The sequence below is a fragment of the Podarcis erhardii genome, assembly GCF_964252035.2.
Source record: "Podarcis erhardii genome assembly, chromosome: 5".
Classification (NCBI taxonomy): domain Eukaryota; kingdom Metazoa; phylum Chordata; class Lepidosauria; order Squamata; family Lacertidae; genus Podarcis; species Podarcis erhardii.
Window position 1 is genome coordinate 48,287,771 of NC_138509.1, and position 20,957 is coordinate 48,308,727.

Genomic DNA, 20,957 nt, shown 5'->3' on the forward strand with positions numbered 1-20,957 from the left:
CAAAGCCCCTGAAGTAATATAACATATCTGATGTATTTAAACTAAGGGTAGAGAACTGCCAGACTGTGATTGGGTGCAGCCCATGTTGTCTTTGAACCTGCACGATGTTCTCTATTCCATTGACCCTATCTATTCCCTTGATCCTGCACAGAATTGAAGCCTAGACCTTCCTCCACCCCCCCCCATCATTTTCTTGAATTAGAGCTTTCCCTCATAAGCCTAATTACCACATAAGGGAGTGGATGTTTTTAAGGAGGTGCCAGCTGGGAGGAAAGGCCCAACTCTTCCGAGCATTCTGAACCCCTGAAACCCCACTCCTTCCATGGAACAATCAGTTTTAGGATTAAGGATCCAGCAACATGGGTGTTTGTGTGTGTGGGGGGGGAATAATTTTTGTGTGTGGCATAGAACGAACACTACATTCCAGGCAACTTGCAGCTCCGTCCTGCATAGCTACTCTTGTATAAGCAATGACTTCCCCCCTACTTACCTGGAAGTAAGTCCCACTGAATTCAGGGAGCTTACCTATGAGCAAATAAGAAGAGGATCAGAAGGCATATCATATTTCTCTGCCCTTGTTAGAATCCAGCAAAATGCATTTTTCATTTTTAGCAGGCCTCCAGTTCAGGGGTTAGTCAACCTAGTGTTCCCCAAATATTGCTGGACTCCAGTGTTGGCTACCCCTGCTCTAGCTCCTCCTGTTCTCACAGGGAAGAATGTCAGGATATAGTACTGTATATCCCTACCAGGGGACATGTACAGAGATAATGTATTATTATTTCTAAACTACATTGTTTTCCATGTCTTTTTTTCAAGAATCTCAGCAGTTCGGTGTGTATTTGAGGGCTGTAAATGAAACCATTTCCTAAAAAACAGGATGCGAGAGGGAGAAAAAAAAATACTTCTGTGGTGCTCCTTATGTCTACCAATTCTAAATGCCTGACAATTGTATAACTGAGACTGACAGCCAGGTCTGCAGGACGGTGATCATTTTTCCCTGCTGGTGAATAATATAAAATGCTTCTCAATAGCTATCGACAATGATGTGCAGATTCGCATATGGAGCTGTGCAGGGACCAGAAATTATGTTAGAAATGGCTTCTTGACCGAGGTTCCAGAGTTTTATATCCATCCTAATAGGCTCCAGTGATGCTAAAAACAGCAAACCACCTGGTGTACCAAGAGAGCAGCGATGTGAAGCTAATACCAGACAAAGGCAATAAATTAACCCTCTGTTTCTTTTCCCCCATGTGCAAGCCAGGGATAGCAGGACATCAATAAAAACTAGCCATAGCAGAGACAGCAAATTAATGTGCCATGCTGAGGTAATCTTTTGTGTGAAAAGATGTAGCAGAATGTGATGTCCCTGCTTTTATTCATTCATACTTTGCAAGACTTTGTGGTCACATTGGTTAACTCTACCTCCCTCCAGACTTTCCAGTGCTGTGCACTAGTATGTGTGCCTCCACAGAAATGAGTGGCACATTATGGGTGCTATGATTAGGAAGCAGTCAGGGTAGCTTTTATCGCTTGGCTTGCATCTGGAGGTATGATATCAAGGGACCACATTATAACTATATAATGACTTGCATATGCTTATCATAATTTGTCTATCTTTTCCTTTTTCATAAAAACGAATAGAGCAGATTCCAAATTATAGTTGGTAGAAATAAACAACCTATATTTTAAGTGTATTCTTAACCTTCTTTTGCAATTTGTAAGTAAACTTGAACTTTGAATGTACTTTGAAATTCTGAAAACTGAAGAACAGTCCCCAGTAACTTTACAGGTTGAGAGGCGGGTTACAACTGTTACAGGCTGCTTGAAACGAATTGCTATGATTCTAAATTGATGGGGACCATTTGATACTTCATGTGAGTCATCAGAATCTTGCACCACTAGATGTTCCCCCAAAAGGTTACTTTCTTTGTTTCTTTCAAATGACTAGAGATCTATTAATTGTCTTAAGGAAAAACATGATTCGGGGACAGGCTTCCCCTACACTTGTGAGTATACAAGTGCACTGAATCTGGGCTTTTATTTGTAAGCAGTGAAAGCCAGACTTTGTCAAGCTGCAGCAGAGAAGGGAAGAAGGGCTATTCCATCTCTGCTGAGAGACAAGATCCCTTTGGCTCTCCCTAACTATCTCCAAACACCAGCCCTTCCAGCAGGCTACAGATCAAAGGGAGGTAAAGGAAATTAGCTATTCTGTCACTGTGCTGGGAGACTAGTTGCTTTTGGCTTTTCCCCAATTTTCAGCGAGAAGCACCCATTCCATCAGGCTACCACCCTGAACTATTTCCATCCAAATTATAACAACCATATTATGAGAAATGTAACATTAAGAGCTGGTGCCTTTTCTCCCTTGTCTTTTGTTGTGGAAATCCAAGGGCAGGGATTATCTTGTTTTTTTAAAATTGAACTGTAAGCTGCTCGGTGAGCCTTTTTGGTACAAGACGGTGATAAAACAATGCTTTACACAAATACATGCATACATCTTTAGGTATAGAAGTCTGTATACTTGCAAATTAAAAGGAAATGGTATTATAAATAAATCCCCATTGACCTAATAGGGACCTTTTAGCTGTATATGTGAAAGCTCCCTTGCTATCAGATTTTGATAGAATACCTGAATGGTTTGCCTAAATAGGGCTTGTGTGATCTATCAGTTAAGTCTATGGTAGAGACTGTGAGTTTTGAGCCATGGCCCCATGACAGGGCATTCCTTAAGGCAGCCCTTAAATCACAGAACTCCTTCTGCACAGAGGTGCACCTGACACCTTCTCTGTACAGCTTCTCATGAATGCAGAAGATACATCTCTGTGCTCTTGCCTTTGAAACCTGAGAGGTGTGTTTGCAGGCCTCCCCCCCCCCCTGAAACTGTGACTAATTAAGTTTTCTATATGAGTTTCTAAATTGCTGTAACCTGCCCCGGGACCTGCTGTTGGAGAATGGGCAATAAATTTAACAACTGAACACAGCTTAGCATACTTAGGCAGTGCCAACATGGCCCTCAGCTGATGTCAACCCTGGGACCCCCTTTATTTTTCTTTTTTTTTTTAAGACTAACACACTGAGCAATGAAAGGCAGCTGCACCTAGTCACCCTTTGATTGCCCACAGACTGATCTAGTGCCACTGTGGGAAATGTGTAAGTAGGAAGATGTCCAACATGGCTTGGAGGTAAGCCTGCTAGCGTGGGATGGTATTTGTTTTTGTTTTTTTTGCCCCAGGTGAAGCCTCCAGAGGGACGCCATTGAGGCTCCAAGCCTGTGTACACAAATGCGTGTGGGGTGTGTGTGCCAAACTGGGTCTTTGACCCAGGTGAAATAAAGCCTAGTTTTGTCCCTGCCTGCTAGGAAAGGAAGCCACCACTTGCCCAGGGTGCCCTCAAATATGGACTAGCAACCAAGGAAAGCAAAATGGAGGAGAGGAGCCAACCCACTGGAGTCTGTAGCAGGTTGTGAGCATCTAGGGCAGGCATAGGCAAACTTGGCCCTCCAGATGTTTTGGGACTCCAACTCCCATTATCCCTAACCACTGGTCCTGTTAGCTAGGGATGATGGGAGTTGTAGTCCCAAAACATCTGGAGGGCCAAGTTTGTGTTTGATCCAGGGGTAACGAGAGACCACCTGCTTTGTGGTTTTTTAAAAAAGAACTCTGCTCCCTGCACTGTAAAGGGATGAGTTAGTCAGAGACTGCTTTCCTCACTCTTCAGAATTGCTCTCCTCGAACAAAATATTCAGTTCGGGGCTTGGAAACATCTAGCACTCCATAACATAGCAGGAAAGCGGGAGGCGGGGAAAGAAGCCGAGTGTTTCTTCTACCACTTCCGCCCCTGCCTCGCCCCGAGTACTACAGCAGCTTCGAGGTTTCCTGGGATCCTTTGCCTCTCGTGTCATGGCGGGGAGGCCGATCATTAAACGACATTTCCCAGCATGCCCCGCGACAGCAAACTGGGCCGGGCTGTGCCGCAAACTACTCCTTAGGGGTGGGGAGAGCCGTCGGAAAGACGGGCGACGGTCGCTTTACGGCTGCCAGTGTCGGATCCGCTTCCGGAGTTAGCCACCCCGAAGGCAGCCGTTGCCGCCGCTCGCCGTTCCGCGTAACCTGGAGACGCGACAGCGCCGTTCGGCGATGGGCGGGAGGCGATTGTGACAGGCGGCGCTCTCCGTGCCCGCCCCCTCCTCCCTGCCCGGGCAGAGCGGGCCCCTCCAGGCCTGTCGGGATGGAGGAGGAGAGCATGGAGGAGGAGGGGGGCGGCGGAGGAGCGGGAGGAGGCGGCGGCGGCGGCGGAGGAGGAGGCGGAAGCGTCAGTAGCAGCAGCAGCAGCTGCTACGAGGCCTTAATGGACGACCAGAACCACAACAACTGGGAAGCTGCGGCCGAAGCCGCGGCAGGAGGAGGAGGAGGAGGAGGAGGGAGCTACGGGCAGACGCGGCGCCGGCCGGGCTCTCCGTCCCCCGGGGAGCCCCACAGGGCCTCTCTGTCGCCCCACGAGGAGCTGGAGATCCACATGATGTCCGAGGCCGCCAACGGGCCAGGGAAGGGCTGCGAAGCCACGCCGGTCAAGGGGGGCTCCAGCATCAACCTCAACATCAACCCCTCGGCCTCCAAGTTCTGTGAGTGAGAGAGAGGCCGAAAAGGGCCGCCCTCCTGGCCCAAGCCCGGCCTTGGCTGGGGAGGGTGTTCTGCGCCACCTCCCTCCCGCCCCCACCACGCTTGATCTGTTGGGGCTGAGCGGAGGAGGCCAGCTTGGTTCGTGCTCCCCCTTTCATTGCAGAACCAGGAGTGTCGGCTAAGGGGGCAGGCACGGAGCATCCCGGCCCATTGGCCCTTTTTTCAGGTCGTCAGAAAAGCCTTGCTGCATCGGGCCAGGGGCCCAGCTAGTCCAACATCCTGTTCTCAACCGTGGCCACCCAAAGATGTGCCAGGATGCCCACATGCAGGGTTTACGGCCCATAAATCCTGTAGCATTGCTCTGTCCTCGCATCTTAGTGAAAGGATGCGCTTTTTTGTGGGGGCAGGTGGGTAATAACCACAGTTGCTCCCTGGGGTGATAATAATAATAATAATAATAATAAATTTTATTTATACCCCGCCCTCCCCAGCCAAGGCCGGGCTCAGGGTGGCTAACAACCAATAATAAAAACAAATTGAATGAATACAACTTAAAAGCAAGATTAAAATACAACATTAAAATGCAGCCTCATCACAGGAGGAGAAAGGAAAAAAGAAAGAGGGGGAGGGAATCAAATTGACTCCAAGCCAAAGGCCAGGTGGAACAACTCTATCTTACAGGCCCTGTGGAAAGAAATCAGACTCTCAGGGCCCTGGTCTTATCAGACAGAGCGTTCCACCAGGCCGGAACCAGTGTTGAAAAAGCCCTGGCTCTGGTTGAGGCTAATCTAACTTCCTTAGGGCCTGGGACCTCTAGGGTGTTGCTATTTATGGACCTTAAGGTCCTCCGTGGGGCATACCGGGAGAGGCGGTCCCGTAAGTACGAGGGTCCTAGGGTGATGGGATTCTGGTTGTACCTGTCTTAATAGGTGAGGGGCTGATGCTCTCTCTTCAGTTGTGGGTTTATGATTATTGTCCAAGTTGCTCCACAGTTTAAAAGTGCTACACTTGGAAATGTGGAGAGATAACCAACTATGGGACATCTGTCTGATCTCTGGTGACATGAATTTGTTTGCTTATACACGCTAGAGACTGCTCTCATATGCCTGTCACCATATGTTCTCCAGCTGAGGATGGCGCCTCTTACTGCTTAAACTGTTTCCCTGACATCATCACAGTGTGTGCATGAATTGCTGCCCTCCCTAGTTTGGCTACATATGTGGGTATCGTTTTGGCTGTACAGTTCTTCTGAATACCAACAGTCAGATTTATGCAGAATAAGATAGTCCTTCAAATAACCTGATCCCCAAACTATTTTGTTATGTTTAGCACTGCATGTGGCTTATTTTACAGGGTAGTTGGAAGGATTGTTTTAATCAAGTGTGCAAGGCACTTGGAGCGCTTGGAAAACTGGGTTATGTAAAATGATATCTTGCTCTTGTAACAGTAGGTTTCCAGAGAAGCTTACAGTAAAACATAATCAACAAAAACAATTCAACAGCATAAAAGTATAAAAAGTTACCCAATGTGCATTTACTTTTGCATGCATGCACACACATGCTTATGGAAGTGCATGTTGTTTGCCCTATTGTTTTCTAAGAAAAATATAAATATTTGAGTTGGGAAAATTGCTATGTAAACATCTGTGTGTTTCAGGAGGCAATTGAATGCAAACATCTATCAGCTTCTTTGCTCGTGTCCTCTGTGTTGGAAAAATGTCCGGGAAGGCCACCACCTTCCCAAGACACCGGAGGCATCTCTCTGGTGGTCACCCTCTCGCTGTAAATCTTTCTCAGTCCAGAGAGACCGGTGATAAGCGACCCCTCCCTCCTGAGAGGAGCACACTCGTCTTCTGGCATCTCATTGCAGAAGAAAGAGACAATCAGTAGCTTTAAAACTACTTTATTCAGCGGTCTATATACAAAGACTCCAGCATGTCTGCTCTCTCTCAGCAGCAGTACAGAACAACATCTCACACAGAAGTGAAAGTAACTTCTCACAGTACTCAGACTCCCTTTCTCACGCTCTCAGACACTCACATGATATAAACAACCATAGTGCTACTTGCTCAGCAGCAGGTGTGATAAAACTCCTAACATCTGTGTTTCAGGAGGCAATTGAACAATTCATTGACATAAAAGTATAAAAAGTTACCCAATGTGCATTTACTTTTGCATGCGTGCACACACATGCTTATGGAAGTGCATGTTGTTTGCCCTATTGTTTTACTAAGAAAAGTATAAATATTTGAGTTGGGACAATTGCTGTGTAAACATCTGTGTGTTTCAGGAGGCAATTGAATGCAAACATCTATCAGCTTCTTTGCCCGTGCCCTTTGGTGCCACGCTATTCAGAGCCATACCATAGATTGCCTTACTGTTACATCTGAATTTTCCCCACCGCACAAACAATGAGCAGTAAGCCAAGAACAAACCTTGGTTATAGCTCATGATTTGTCTGGAGCAAAAAGTACCATAAACGTGGATTGAGATGTAATGCTAAGCTAGACCATGGCTCTGCTCCAGGCCAGAGTAGGGCAAAATGACAGCAAATTTTTCTTTTGAGTACCCACATGCTCGTTCACATTTCACCATGGTTTGGCTTGGAGTTAGGTGCAAATGTATAATGTCTTGTCTTTAAACACGTTTTGTGTTGAAATAAACATTAATGTCTCTAGCACACTGATGAGAACAAATTCTTGTTCTTGTATCACAGTGAAAAATGTGTTTTTTGCATCTCAAAAAATACGCTAAGAATGTTGATGCAATTATTTTATCTTTTTTTTTGTTATGTTCCGTAAGTGCATTAAGATGATTTATTTTCTCTTGTAGTAATGAATGTTATAACAATAGAAGACTATAAGAGCACATACTGGCCAAAGTTGGATAGTGCCATAGATCAGCTTTTAACTCAGTGTCCTGGTGACTACATCCCCATCTCCTATGAACAAATATACAGGTAAGAAAAATTTACAAGCTTTGTATGGTTCTGGAATAAATTATTTTGCATTTAAGGTTTGCTGTATATCAATTGTGTGCACAGAAGCTACTTTTAGTGCACTAGTATTGCATTCTTGGGTAACAATTTTCATTTTAATATTAGATTTTAAGACTTAAGGTTGAAAGACAGGGTAAAAGTATGATAAAAAAATGAACCAGGTAACACATTTTTGAAGCTTTCATTTATTGGAAAGTAAAGTGAATAATTTCAATTAATCAATTCAGACTGTTGGAGAGATCCTTTTGGAGCTCATAATCACTTGTTATATGGCTATGCTGAACACTTGGTGTTATCAGCAAACCTGGCCTAGTCACTTTTAAGTCTAGATCATTATTGGTTAATTAAAAATCATAAGTCTTAATTTAGATTCATAGGGGAACTCACTTCCTACATCCATTGACTGTGAGAACTGTCCATTTATTACTACTCTCTGCCTCCTCTTCTATAGTTTCTGATCTATAAGAGTAGTGGACCCTTCCTCTTAACTCATGACTGCTAAGCTTGCTCAGGTGTCTTTGGGATCAGACTTTATTGAACACTTTTTGAAAGTTGGAATACACAATGTCTGCTGAAGTACCCCATCCATGTGCTTATTGAGACTGTCAGAGAACTTTAAAAGGTTGGTTAGATAGGTCTTCCTTTTGAAGAAGCTATGTTGATTGTTCATCAAGATGCGTTTTTCTGTAAGCTTGATAATACTATTTCTGATAATGTTTTCTACCAGTTTTCTTGGAGTAGATGTTAAGCTAACTCATCTGTCACTTCCTGGATCTCTCTTTAAAAATGGATGTTACATTGGTCACCTTCCAGGGCTTCCATCACCTTGGGTATGGAGGCTGATCTTGGAGACAGACTACATTAAAAAAAAATATATATATATATCCAGAATGTCACATCTGAGCTCTTTAAGAACTCTAGTTTGTTGCCATCTGGACCTGGTGATTTGCTCATTTTTAATTTGTCAATAAGACCTACAATTTCATTGCTTGCCACCACTGTTTGCTTTAGTTCATCGGACTCTCTTCCTGTGAAAGTTAGTTCAGGTGCAGGGATTTGCCCTATGTTGTCTTCTGTGGAAACTGAAGCAAGTCATTCAGCTCCTCTGCAATCTCCTATTCCTCCTTTAGCACACATTTGACTTCCTTGCCATTCAAAAAATGAACTGCCTCCATGGCTGGTTTCCTGCTTCTGGTATGTTTAAAGAATGTTTGCTGTTGGTCTTACTTATTTTAGTGGCATGCTCTGTGATGTCTTTTTCTTTGCACCCCTTCCTGTCTGCTTGCATTTCTTTTGATTTCTTCATTTGGACAGGACTTTCATTTTCTTTGACTCCACTCACTAACTGTGCTGTTGTCCTCTTTACCTAGGTGGAACCTTTCCTGAAATGCTATATACATTCTAGCTGAGCTAGTTAACTCCCAAGCATTTTGAAGAGTTTTTACTTTCTTAACTTTCCCTTTCAACTTCCTTTTTTACCCTTCTGTTGAATTTTGAGAAGGTTCCTCTTTTGAAGTGTATGTATGACTGCTTTCAGTTTCCTTGGCAATTCCCCACTTCCATATATGTTGAACTTGATAGCCTTGTCATACAGTATGCATTTGGTTCAACAGCACTTTACATCCCCTCTTTACCACTTAAATTTAAGTCTTGAGTCTCTTCCCATCTGATCAGTTCCATTAGGGCAAACGTTTTAGGGCATCCTGAAATCTTACATCTCTGACTGTAGTCATCCAGCTAATGTGTGGGTAATTTGTCTCCTATTACTACCACACTTCCTCCTTAGAATGCTTCCTTGATTTGGATTCACAATCTCAAATTCACCATTTTAGTTAGGGTGGTGGGAGATGACAGTATGTCCCTAACAATTAAGTTACTAGTGTCAGCCACAGTGGTTCTGTAAAGGAGTCTGTCCCTTTTGGGAATTCTAGCTTTTTTGACTATGTCCTCTTTGACTTACAGTGCTGTGTCAACCCTAGTATGCACTTCCTGTGCTTTCTGTAGGGTTTGAATCTAGTGATGACTGTGTTGCTGGTTCTCTTGGTTCCACCAGGTTTCCATTATGCCCAGTATATCTATGCTGTTCTTCAAAACCAAACACCGCAGCTCTCCCACCTGGTCTTGGAATATTCTAGTATTGGCATATAAATACCTATAAATGGTGTCTCTCTCCAAATGTCTCTGGTACAGTGTTTTCCACTATGGTGCTGTCAGTTCTTAGAATAGCTATCATGTATCCTCTGTTACCTAGTTCTTCCCTCTCCCGTTGGGACAGATCTATAGATATGTTCAACCCATCACTTAGGGATGATTTGTCCCAAACAGAATGCTCCGCCAGACTTCCCCTCAGGGGTTGTCTGTTTGTATTGCTGGGTAGATTTTAATGTTCCAAGGACTGCATTAAGGTTATTTAGAATTATGTTTAGGTGAAACTCTTGCCGGTTTATTTCCTTAGCTCAGAATCACTGAGTGTGTTAATGTCTTAGGTATAGGTCCTGGATCATCTATGATTGTGAAAATTTTTGAAATATTCAAGGGCCAGCCAAATACAGTATGGATTACAATAATTCCTCAAGAGATATGAAGTGGCCTTTTTTTAGTTAAAAGGGGCTTGGTGATTTTGAGCAGGGATTGGGTTGTTGGTCCCTTCAACTCTGATTCGAATAGCAAATGCAGGTTGGCACTTGGGGTGTTGAGAACCCTCAATAAAATGGGCTGAGAATCATGGGTTACTTGAGGACCCCATGGAAATGAACAAAAGCTGTAATGCTGGCAGAATACCACTGGCGCTTAAACTTCAATTCTTTGTTATCCTTTACTTTCCTCATCTCCAGTCACTTGCTATGTGTACACACAGTGCTTTGCAGTGCTTATCTCATGGAGCTTTGCAATAACTCCATGAAATAGGTGAGGCCGAGAGATGTTTGGGTCTTGTCCATGACCAACCAATTTTCTTTATTTCTCACCCAAATATTTGTCTAAAAGCAGCCCAGTGTCTAAAAACAGCATTCTGTTTGCTGTAAGCTGACACCATCTGACTTGTGCTTCATCTGCCCCACTGTAAAATTATCTTTCTGAGAAGGACAGCGGAGGTGACCACTCACTTTTTGAAAATATGGATCAGGGTACTGTCATGTACCAAGTGTCAAAGAAATTGAATGCATGTGCTTCCATTTCCTCTGTTGTGCTGGGAATTCTAACATGGGGCTGAAGAGAGGGAGATATACAAAGTTATACACAATCAATATAAAGTTAGTTGTGGTGTACAGTAGTCCCATTTATTTTGGTGAAGCTGTTTCATTCTGTTGCTTTATCCTGTTAAGATAGGCTCACTCATGAAAATGTTGCCATCCATTCCAATGCAAGTTGCTGTTTTTGTTTTTTCCTGTTAAAGACAGGCACACTCACGTAAACTTATTTCCTAAATGCTTTGGTTTAACTCACAAGAAACTTGTTAGACTTTTTAAATCTGAAAGTAAAAAAAAAGTATTTTTCTTGGTGATTCAGAAACGTCATATTGCATACAGTGGCCAAAACAGCACCATTGTCCATATTATACGTATGGGAAACAAAAGAGCTTTGACCATATCATTGCAGAAGTGTTTTACACAATAAAAAGAACAAGGGTTCCAAGACGTATGGGGTTTTTTATTAATTAATTAATAAAACTTAATTTTAAAATATTTTACCACCACCAAATAAACACCCTTCTGGTTTTTAAAACATAACAAGTTCATTGTTAGCTCGTTCTGCAAAAAAAGTATGGTACATGTGTTAGTTGTGCTTTGTGTGCTATGGCTTATCGAACCTACCAAGGTACAAAATGACTAAAATTCACTTTGACTGGTCGGTGAACCTTTTCTGTGGCATGTAATACCATTTTTATACCTTCTTTTGAAAGAGACAAAAATTAGCTTTATTTTGATACCAAAATAAGCCCAATTGGTTGAAAAATAAGCAAAACAGGAGGTTTTTTTCTAAGCTGACGCAGGAATTGCATTAGTCTATATCATGTGAAAATTGAATTTTTAAAAAAATGTTCCTGTGCCCAGTATTGGACCAAAAAAATCTTTAAAAAATAATTTGAGATTATCTCATAGGTATCTACACATAAATTTTTTTTGAAGAAAATCTGAGTCATGAGAGCACAGTCGAGTCTTAAAATCAGGTGATTTGGCGTGCAAGGACTCTACTAGAAAAATGGTTATGGCCTTGTATCTGAGAATTGTGGTAGTTGTATTTCTGAAATTAATACAGTGGTACCTTGGTTTTCAACGTCTCCGTTGATGAATGTTTTGGAATTTGGAATGCCGAAAACCCGGAAGTAAATGCTTCCGTTTTCAAACATGCATCGGAAGTCTTCTGCTGAGGTACCACTGTATTTTTTTCAATTTTCTCTGTAAATTTGCAGACTGCCCCTTGTGCCTTGGTTTTCAAATGTTTCGAAAGTTGCCCAGTCTTCCGGAACGGATTATGTTCGAAAACGGAGGTTCCACTGTACTTAAAAGTTAAAATGAAGCATTTTGGAGTCCCGCATGTTATAATTGTTATTTAAATATAATTTTGTTTTCATTTTACTATTTTACTTTTGATCTAAGAACACTGCATGCATTTTCAGATATACTCCCTGTGTATAGTTTTGCTGCTCTTGCAATTTTGGAAAGTTCTTAAACGCAGTAGTATTTGGCAATAAAGGCTTTGGATGTTAAGACTTACGTAGATAATAACTTTGGATGGATTTCTCTTTTGAGCCCGATTAAATTGATGCGATATGTAGTAGAGATCTAGAGACACACACAAATTGCAACTTCTGTACTTTGGGTAGGACCTGTTTCACCTTGTACTCAGGATACAGCCTTGATTTTGATTTTCTGAATAATTTGATGTCCACCTGCTTACTACATGACAGCCACTGTCAATGTGAGCAGGAGTTTCTCTGCGGGTGCACATTGGAGCAGTTGCCAGAGAAAGAAAATAAATATTGCATCCCTGAAAATGGCTGGCAACAGTGAAGAAGTCCACACCCAGCATGGATATTTTTGTCTCCATTGCCTTGCATATGAAGAATCATGGTAGCTGTCAGAGCCCCAGTGCATGCCTTCAGAGCAGTTCCTGCCATCAATGACAGTGTGAGCAGGGATTGTGATGAAGGTGCTATCCTATATAGCTCCAAAGTGGATACGAAGGATCATAGAGAGCCTTGTTTTTGTTTCAGGCCACATTGGTGAAGGTCTGAATACTTCTAAAACAACATTCTTTGGTTTGTTACTTGGGCTTGATCTGAAGTGGCTTCATGCCCCTTGATCTGTGGTATTTTCTAGGTCAAGATGAAGGAACAGCTTTATGCTGCTTAAGGTTTTGTGGCTTTGATGGAATTTCAGCCATACTTGTGATAGGTGCTCAGAACAGAACCACTTCCAATGTTGGCAGTCTTAGGTGGAATCTATACCAGTAGCTTTTCGTGCAAGTTATTCTGAGTTCAATGGGACTTGCTTATATTTTCACACCATTTGTTTCATTGTGCAAAATTTGTTTCATCAAGAGGCAGAGGAAGCTTGGAAACAGGCAGGAAAACAGGGTGGATAAAAATCAATTTTTTTTTATTTTTTTTTTGGAATGGATTTTTCTGATTTAAATCAGATTTTTTAAAATTTAAATTGGATTTTTAAAATAAAATGCTTTTGGAGGAAAAAATCTTTCTAAAGATAGTTTTCTATTTAAGTTACATTATAGTCCAAAGGTTATTCAGGAAATAAGGATTTGTTTAAACATGGATACATATGCTATAATGTTATTGTTTTAGTTAAATAAATAGTTTAGATTGTTATTAAGGAAATGATTATTTTTCTCCTTCCAATAAAGTACAGCAGAAAAGTTGTCCAAAAATAAACAGTTCACTTACTAGACCTTACAATAATTTCATAATTACCAGTCTATGTATTTCTAATAGTATAACCAAATCAATAATTTTTGATATAACTGAGAGAACTACTCTGAAAATTTATTATTCCAAAAATGAAACCTTTGTCTGGTTGTAAATATTAAGATTATACCAGCAGGAATGAGTCTTTCTGTAAAAAAATTGATTTAAATCAAGTCTTACTGACTAGTGTTTTAAAACTGAGATTTAAATTGATTTGATTTAAATCAAATCCACCCTGCAGGAAAGTAGAGAAAAGCACTAGTCTGGACACCCCTTCATTGTCTTTCACTTTAAGCAAGTCGTGGAACACTGATCACTGATGATTGCTGAAATGTGGTTACTACTAATTGCAGAACTGTCAGTTTCCATTCAGAAATAGCATCTTTAAATCCTTGTAGTGTGCAGGTATTTCTGTGCTACTTATTTTGTTTGTGGTTTGTAGCTTGCATTGCTGGGAAAGCCAACAAATATTAGTTTAGCTTAATCTAAGCCTTATTTATTTTGATTTTTAGAATCTCCTTATATGGAACAGTTCAAGCTGCTGTCAAAATGTCAAAATATACATTATAAACAATATCACATACAAAACCAACAGTTTAAACACTGTAAAAGAACTCACTACAACAATGAGATCAATAACTCTTTAAGCAATCAAGCAATGAAACCTCTTCATCCCAACAAACGTTATATGATCACCTAACCTTTAAAACTCAATCAGCCCCCAAGAAGTAGCAGTAAAATATCTGCACTTAAGTGCCTAGGAGTAAAGTAAAGGAGTAAAGATTACTTGCTTAAAGTGAAAGACATTGAAGGGGTGTCCAGATTAGTACTTTTCTCTACTTTCCTGCCTATTTTCAAGCTTCCTCTGCCTCTTGATGACACACACTTTTGCCTGGCACCAAAATAATATCAAAGCCTGTGCAAAGTAAGCCTCCTTAGGGAGTGCATCCATTGTCATGGGGGCCACCACTGAAAATCCCTTCTTCTTTTGTAACTACTCTCCAGACTTCTGCTGGAGGGGCACATACAGGAAGGCCTGTAATGACTTTGGTGGCTGGGTAGGTTCAGATGAGAGAACTGGGTATAGGGTCCTGCGCTGTGTGGGGCTTTGTAGGTTTAAATCAGCATTCTGTGCCTAACAGGGAAAGTGTAAAGTAGTTTACAGGAATACCTTTATGTTCAGAAGTAAAGACTCTCTGAAGGAATCAGATGAAGCTGGGGTTAAAGTGCATATAGCTTGAGAAAGTGGCCCATATTAATACAGACTCCAGTCATGTGAATAATTATTTGATGGCTTTCCATAACAATTTGATACAATCAAGCTATTCTATTAAAATCCCAAACATTATACATGAGGCAGCCTTAACTTTTCAATGTTTGCAAGGCTGCCTGCAGGGAGCACAGGTAGTAAGTAGGCTGCTACAAAACTTGTAGGATAAATAGGGTCTTTGTTTAGGATGCATATTGCTGAAGTTTCCTTTTAATTTTAAGCAGAATTTCTACTGGCTTGACATTTCTTGTTTTCTCCCCACTGTGCTGCAAACTGTTGTCAATTCATCACTGTTCCTGTATTTATTTCTGCAGTTGTGTGTATAAATGTGTGTGCCAGCAGCATTCGGAACAGATGTATAGTGACCTAATAAAAAAGATAACTAACCACTTAGAGAGAGTCTCAAAGGAGCTGCAGGTAAGAAGCTGCACAATTTTGTTTTCCTGGGATTTGGCATTTTACTGGGAGTAGTGTGCCACCGATCATTTGAAATGATTGTTATCACAGCTGTTACCTATGTAGAACTCAACTAAACCTTATGTGTAATGTGTGAGTGTAGAGCACTAACCTTTGAATGCTTCCTCTAGGAAAATGAGGTTTCACTGTGTTTACTTAGGTCCTGTATTTTATAAAAGATGAACCAAAAGTTGAAATAGATGCAATGGAATATTCTTGACTCTTAGACCTCTAGACTTCTCTGGGATAACATAAAAGTGAGCCAAAACCAGAGCAATTATTAATGTATATTTAAATTTTCTAAAAACATTTCCTTAGTGGTCAATTATGGCACGTCGTAACCTACCCCGGGTGAGCACAAAAGTGCATTGTTTCCTCCCAAAGGAGCAGAAATTACTATATTTTTGCCTGGGTAAATTCCTTTGTGTTTTAGGATTGACCACAAATCCATCGCAGAACTTCAGCTTTGATTGAGTCTTACTTAAACTGCTGATACACATTTGTTTTTACCTAGCCAATGTCACTTGTGGGTGACATTGCCATCTTAAGAGGAGCTCCCCCTTCTCTTAGAGTATAAAAGTTTCTTTTTGTTCATTCTTGCTTGCCATCGATGATGGGGGCAAGCATTTAGTTCCACCCTCAGTACTGAGCTACAAATATTCTAATACCTGTATGCTATACATTAAAACATGTAGAGCTGTTTACACTCGTGGTTCAAAGTTGGGCAACAAGGTGCAAAGGAAAGGAGAAGTACATTAAGTATAAAAGTGAGTGGTAATAAGAAAAATTGTTAAGTCAATTTCTTACTTAGGGCTTGCAGAAAGATGAGAGAAGTGGCTAGAAGTTCCTATCCCCATGCATGTTTACTGGTTCTTTACTGGAATGTAGGGCTTTAATGGAGGAGGACTCCTGAGAGCAGCTGCTGCAACTACTGTTCCCTTTAATCCACCACTATCTTTTTGTTTGCTTGTACTGGCTGAGCGGGGAAAGGCATATGCTTACAGACCCCGCCATAACGGAAGTCTAACCTGGTTCAGGGTAGACATGGCCCACTGTACCCCTCGGCTTCTGCAGTCACCTCTTCTTGGCCTCTGCCTGCTCTTCCTCCTAGCTTTGAATGTCCTTTGTAAAAATGACTTTGTTTTTCAAAAAAATCTCCAAAAAATCAAATCCCTTTAAAAAATCTGTGTTGCTTTGTTTTTACTTTTGCCTTTGTTGTTGCTGCTGCTGCTGCTGCTGCCAGTTATCTTCTGTGAATCTGCATTTTCTGCTGTGAACATCATCCAAATACTACTCTGTTATTGCAGATAGATGCTTGGATTAATCTTTGAATTTAACTGTTATTAGATTTCATTAAACTACTCAGTCCTTAGTGATGCAATGCAGTGCAAGAGTTCTGCATCAGCATTGAATTTAGGCTTCTTTCCTGTTGGGAACAGGGTTTTTAGGTCTTTGTTTTCTTTTCTGCGAGCCTGTCAAGGCAGCGGTTGATATGGATAAATTTCAGAGGTGGATGCTGGGATTGATAGGCATATAAAGTTTGTATTATGTTAAATGCACAAGCCTTAATACATTTAATCACCGTACCTACAGTAGATCTTTATGTGTAGTTTTTGTGTAGAATTTTTGGGGTCAAGGGTGTAGTGCCTCTTATAGTCATCCTGATGTATGACTTGTGGTATCCAGCATGCAGTTGCAGTGACCTGGTCTCTCCCAGGCTTTTGCTTTGTGACTGGCTTTACTGTTGCACCTCAAGGTTCTGGCTAAATAAATGAATAAAAACTTTACACTTGGATCCCACCTTTGTACCCTCGTGTTCAAGGTGATGAACATGTGATTCTCAGGCAGGTACCTATCCAGCTACCAACCAAACCAATACCTGCTTTATTTCAGCAAGGTAGTGGTCTTACGTGCCTTCAGATCATGGATCTTGCAGCCCTGAAGCCTGCTCACCCCCAAAGTATGTTGATCAACATATCAGATTTTATTGTATCTCAATTTGTAAATCTTTGGAATGAATATTCCCATAATGAGAGGAACAGAAAAGTGTGTGGAAAGCCGCTTTAAGAAAATGCAGGCATTTACTAGGGGAAAGGCAAGCTTTTCTCTGGCCTCTTCCAGTCTTCTCCTCCTCCTGATACAGGTGGGAAAGTAAACATGATTCACTCCCAACTTCTAAGCTTCTTTAACAAGATGCCATAATTTACATGTAATCTGATGCTTCTTCATGAAATAATTATTTAGACACTCTCTATAATCTGTAAATCTTATTTTCAGCATCACACAATTTTATTGGCAATGATTCCACTGGTGTGAAGTGTCAATGTGTAAAGGTTGTTTGCTAAAAAGAAAACTTGCCGCTGGATAGCACATTGTGCCTCTGAAGCATTATTCCCTAGTAAATTCGAATGTTCTGATACTTTCGTATTGCTTTCCTATGGAATAAGGTTGAACATCGTGATTAGTTATTAAAAGTAGTGCTTCCTTATACTTGTTAAAGACTTCATTGCAAAATGTCAACATTGGTAGCTGAATGTTTTGAGGCAGCCGCAGCAAGTGTCCGCTTGTAAGTATTTACAAGTTAAATACGGTAATCAGCCATTTCTAAACAAGATGTTTCTTGGATCTACATTGAGATACTCATGGGAACCAGAAAAACCTGCGTGTATGTATGGTTTCCCAACTATGCTTATTTATTACTTAAGAGATTTATACCCTTCCCTTCAGCAGATATCTGATGCAGGTTGGCAGGAACATGAGACAGCACTTGTTTCATTGTGGTGCCCAGAAAGCACAACTCCTTCTGTCATGTGATTTGCTTAATAATATTAATAGCAGAGAGTGGCTAACATATTTCTGCTATTCTTATTCTGATTCTTATTATTAATTATTAACCTGCCCTTCACCTTAAGCTCCCAAAATACATTTTTTATTTGTAAAACTTTTGACCTCCCCTTTTGTTTAACAATTTTTTGTTTTTATGGCACAAATTGGGATCCTGTGAGACTCCAAATTGGAGCTAGAGTTCAGTTTCCATCAGTGCCAGTTAGCAAAGTCAGTGGTCAGATTATGGGAGCTGCAGTCCAACCTGTGGAGCAGGGCCACAGGTTCTCATTCACTTCCCTTCTTGTGCTATTGTTACGTTTTTTAGTTGTCATCCTGTTTTTATTTCTCTTGACTAGATAGAAGCTGCATTGATTGCTCTCTTCTAGACTGGAAAAGTGAGCTAAAGATCTCACCACATAACTAACTGCATATTGCCAGGACTGAGCAAATGGGAGAACGTTTGTGTGTAAAATGTTCACAAGTGCTGCCAGCTGGATGAACAATGCTAGAATTTCTGTAGCTCATTCCTTTCCTTTGTTTGTGTTAGGATTTTGGTGATTCCTCTTCCTAGTTCCCAGCGCTGGTGAAGGTGCTTGAATTCTGAAGGGGTCTGCTTAATCATAGGAGGAGCTGATCAGTATCCAAGATGAGGCCAGAGTTTGTTGCACTGGTGAAACTGTAGCAAGGTTTGGCTTGAAAGGGAGGGTAGGGATAAGCAGGTTAAAGCTGAATGTGTTTGCCTTTCATAGGTTGGCACAAGCTTATGCTTGATCTGTGACAGCCGCAGAGGAATGTTCTGTCTTTCTGCAGGATGTAACATACCCTTCAGAGAGTCCTTGCCTATCTCTCATTTAACATTAAATATTGTCATTATTTTAGCACTCAGTGGATTTCTTCATAATATTCAGCTCTTATCCCATTCTTCTATATAGTGCCGTGAAGTACTAATTTTGCTTTTTGTGTGACTAGTGACAAGTGAGCTTAACTTGCAGTGAGCAGCCTGAATAGATGATGTCTACTGTGGACTCTTCACCAGCTAAGTGGGGGGAAAGGGTTTTCCATTTTGTAAATTGTACTGTAGGTGGCAGCAGAATGCTTTCACTGTCTGAATACTGTTTAAACTGCAGAAAAGATAAGATAGATTTTCTCTTTTGAAAACCTCGTAGCTTTCCTGTGCATTAGATTGTCTCATAGATTTACAGAACCTGAAGCATACTGACTGTTTTCTGTATCACTTATCACCTCCCTATTATCCTCCACATGCACTACACTAAATACAGCTTATGCCTGATATATTACCATATTTTTCGCCCCATAGGGCGCACCTAGTTTTTGGGGGCGCAACTCTCCCACGGCTTGCAGAGAGCCGCGCGAAGCCTGAAGCCTGGGGGGTGCTGAGCTCAGCGCCCCCAGGCTTTGGGGTGCAGGCACCGACCCCTCTCGCTCTCCAGGCTTCAGGGAAAGCATGTATTCGCCCCATAGGATGCACACACATTTCCCCTTCATTTTTGGAGGGGGAAAAGTGCGTCCTATAGGGCGAAAAATACGGTACCTCCCCCCTTTATGTCACATAGTAACTGCTAGGTTTGGTCTAGCATAGTAACAACTCTGTAATTAGCCTTCCTTCATTATGCATCTGTAAGCATTCAACAAGTCTTGGAGATAGATGCGGATGACAATCAGTTGTCTAAATATCATAGAAAGGTTGCATAAGTCTACTTGGCATATTGTATCGTAATGGATGTTAATGGAACTTGAAGCACAGCCTGAGAAAAACGCTTCAGGGGTTTCTATGAACAGTACATCCAAGACCCAGTGCAGTTCTGCCAGAACTGATCTTACGTACTCAGACCATCTTGTCCTAGTGAGCAACCTGGCTTCCAAATTCTGCACCTGCTGCAGTTCCTGAACTGTCTTCAAAGGCAGCCCCAATGCATTGCAGTTGTCTAGCCCGGAGGTTACCAGAGTTTAGACCAGAGCTTTCCAATCTTTCCATGTTGGTGACCCACTTTATAGACGTGCATTATTTGCGACACAGTGTTTCAGTTTTACTAGAAAACCGAAACTAACCCCTTTCCAGCCCCGGGAGGAGCGCCAGTAGTGTTTGTGCGACACACCTACACACTGCTGCGACAGACGTGTCGCGACACACAGTTTGGAAAGCTCTGGTTTAGACAACAGCAGTTAGGTTGCCTCTATGAGTCACTTGCAAAGAACTGGAAATAATTAAAAATACATGAATTGCTATTTTACATAAACTTTAAACACTGCAAGTGTTGAACACACACTGGAGAGTTTATACTTAGGCTTATCTGTTGTTGTTTTTTACATTAAATTTAGGAATAGTGGAACTACTGTGAGTGATTTTTTTTCTTTTTTTGGTCTTCCATTGAGCTATGTCAGAATACTATGGCTTTAGTTTGAGCCCTGGGTGGCTATATATGAACATTCATAATAAACTCATATTACTGATTAGTTGGTAACTAACTTTAACTATTTGCATATATGCACGTGGCATGTAGTTTGGTTTTACTGTATTACCAAGAGGTAGGGAGAATCTTGCAATTTCTCTTTTTTCTTGGATTTTTTTTATCAGGCAAAGAAGTATCATGTCCTTCAGGCACAATGTGGTGACATTCAATAATGGCTAACCAAATGGTTATATATGCATATGATAAGATATTGCTTGGTAAACGGCTGTCTACACTGCTCACTTTTTTTAATCAGAAAGGTAGTGCAGTGAACAAAACTATATATTGGCTTTTCTGTCAAAGAGAACATGCTAGGTTTTCGTTTTGCTGCTGCTTTAGATAGAAGGACTGCTTTATTCAGCATTTTTTAAAGAATGGAATTGAGGGTGGTTTTT

At 41.3% G+C, this 20,957-nt stretch overlaps 1 protein-coding gene across 2 annotated transcripts in view; it reads left to right on the forward strand.

Annotated features, from left to right (window-relative positions):
* Positions 1-4,026: 4,026 nt before the first annotated feature.
* The window catches only part of CACUL1 (CDK2 associated cullin domain 1), a 37,729-nt gene continuing 20,798 nt past the window's right edge, over positions 4,027-20,957 (forward strand). Inside the window, exons 1-3 of one of the 2 annotated variants that reach the window (XM_081863771.1) lie at positions 4,027-4,621; positions 7,451-7,577; positions 15,124-15,226. In XM_081863771.1, coding sequence (XP_081719897.1) covers positions 4,228-4,621; positions 7,451-7,577; positions 15,124-15,226 — 624 coding nt within the window. In that variant the 5' untranslated portion in view covers positions 4,027-4,227. The remainder of the gene's footprint in view (positions 4,622-7,450; positions 7,578-15,123; positions 15,227-20,957) is intronic. The other variant, XM_081863770.1, reaches the window with a different exon arrangement.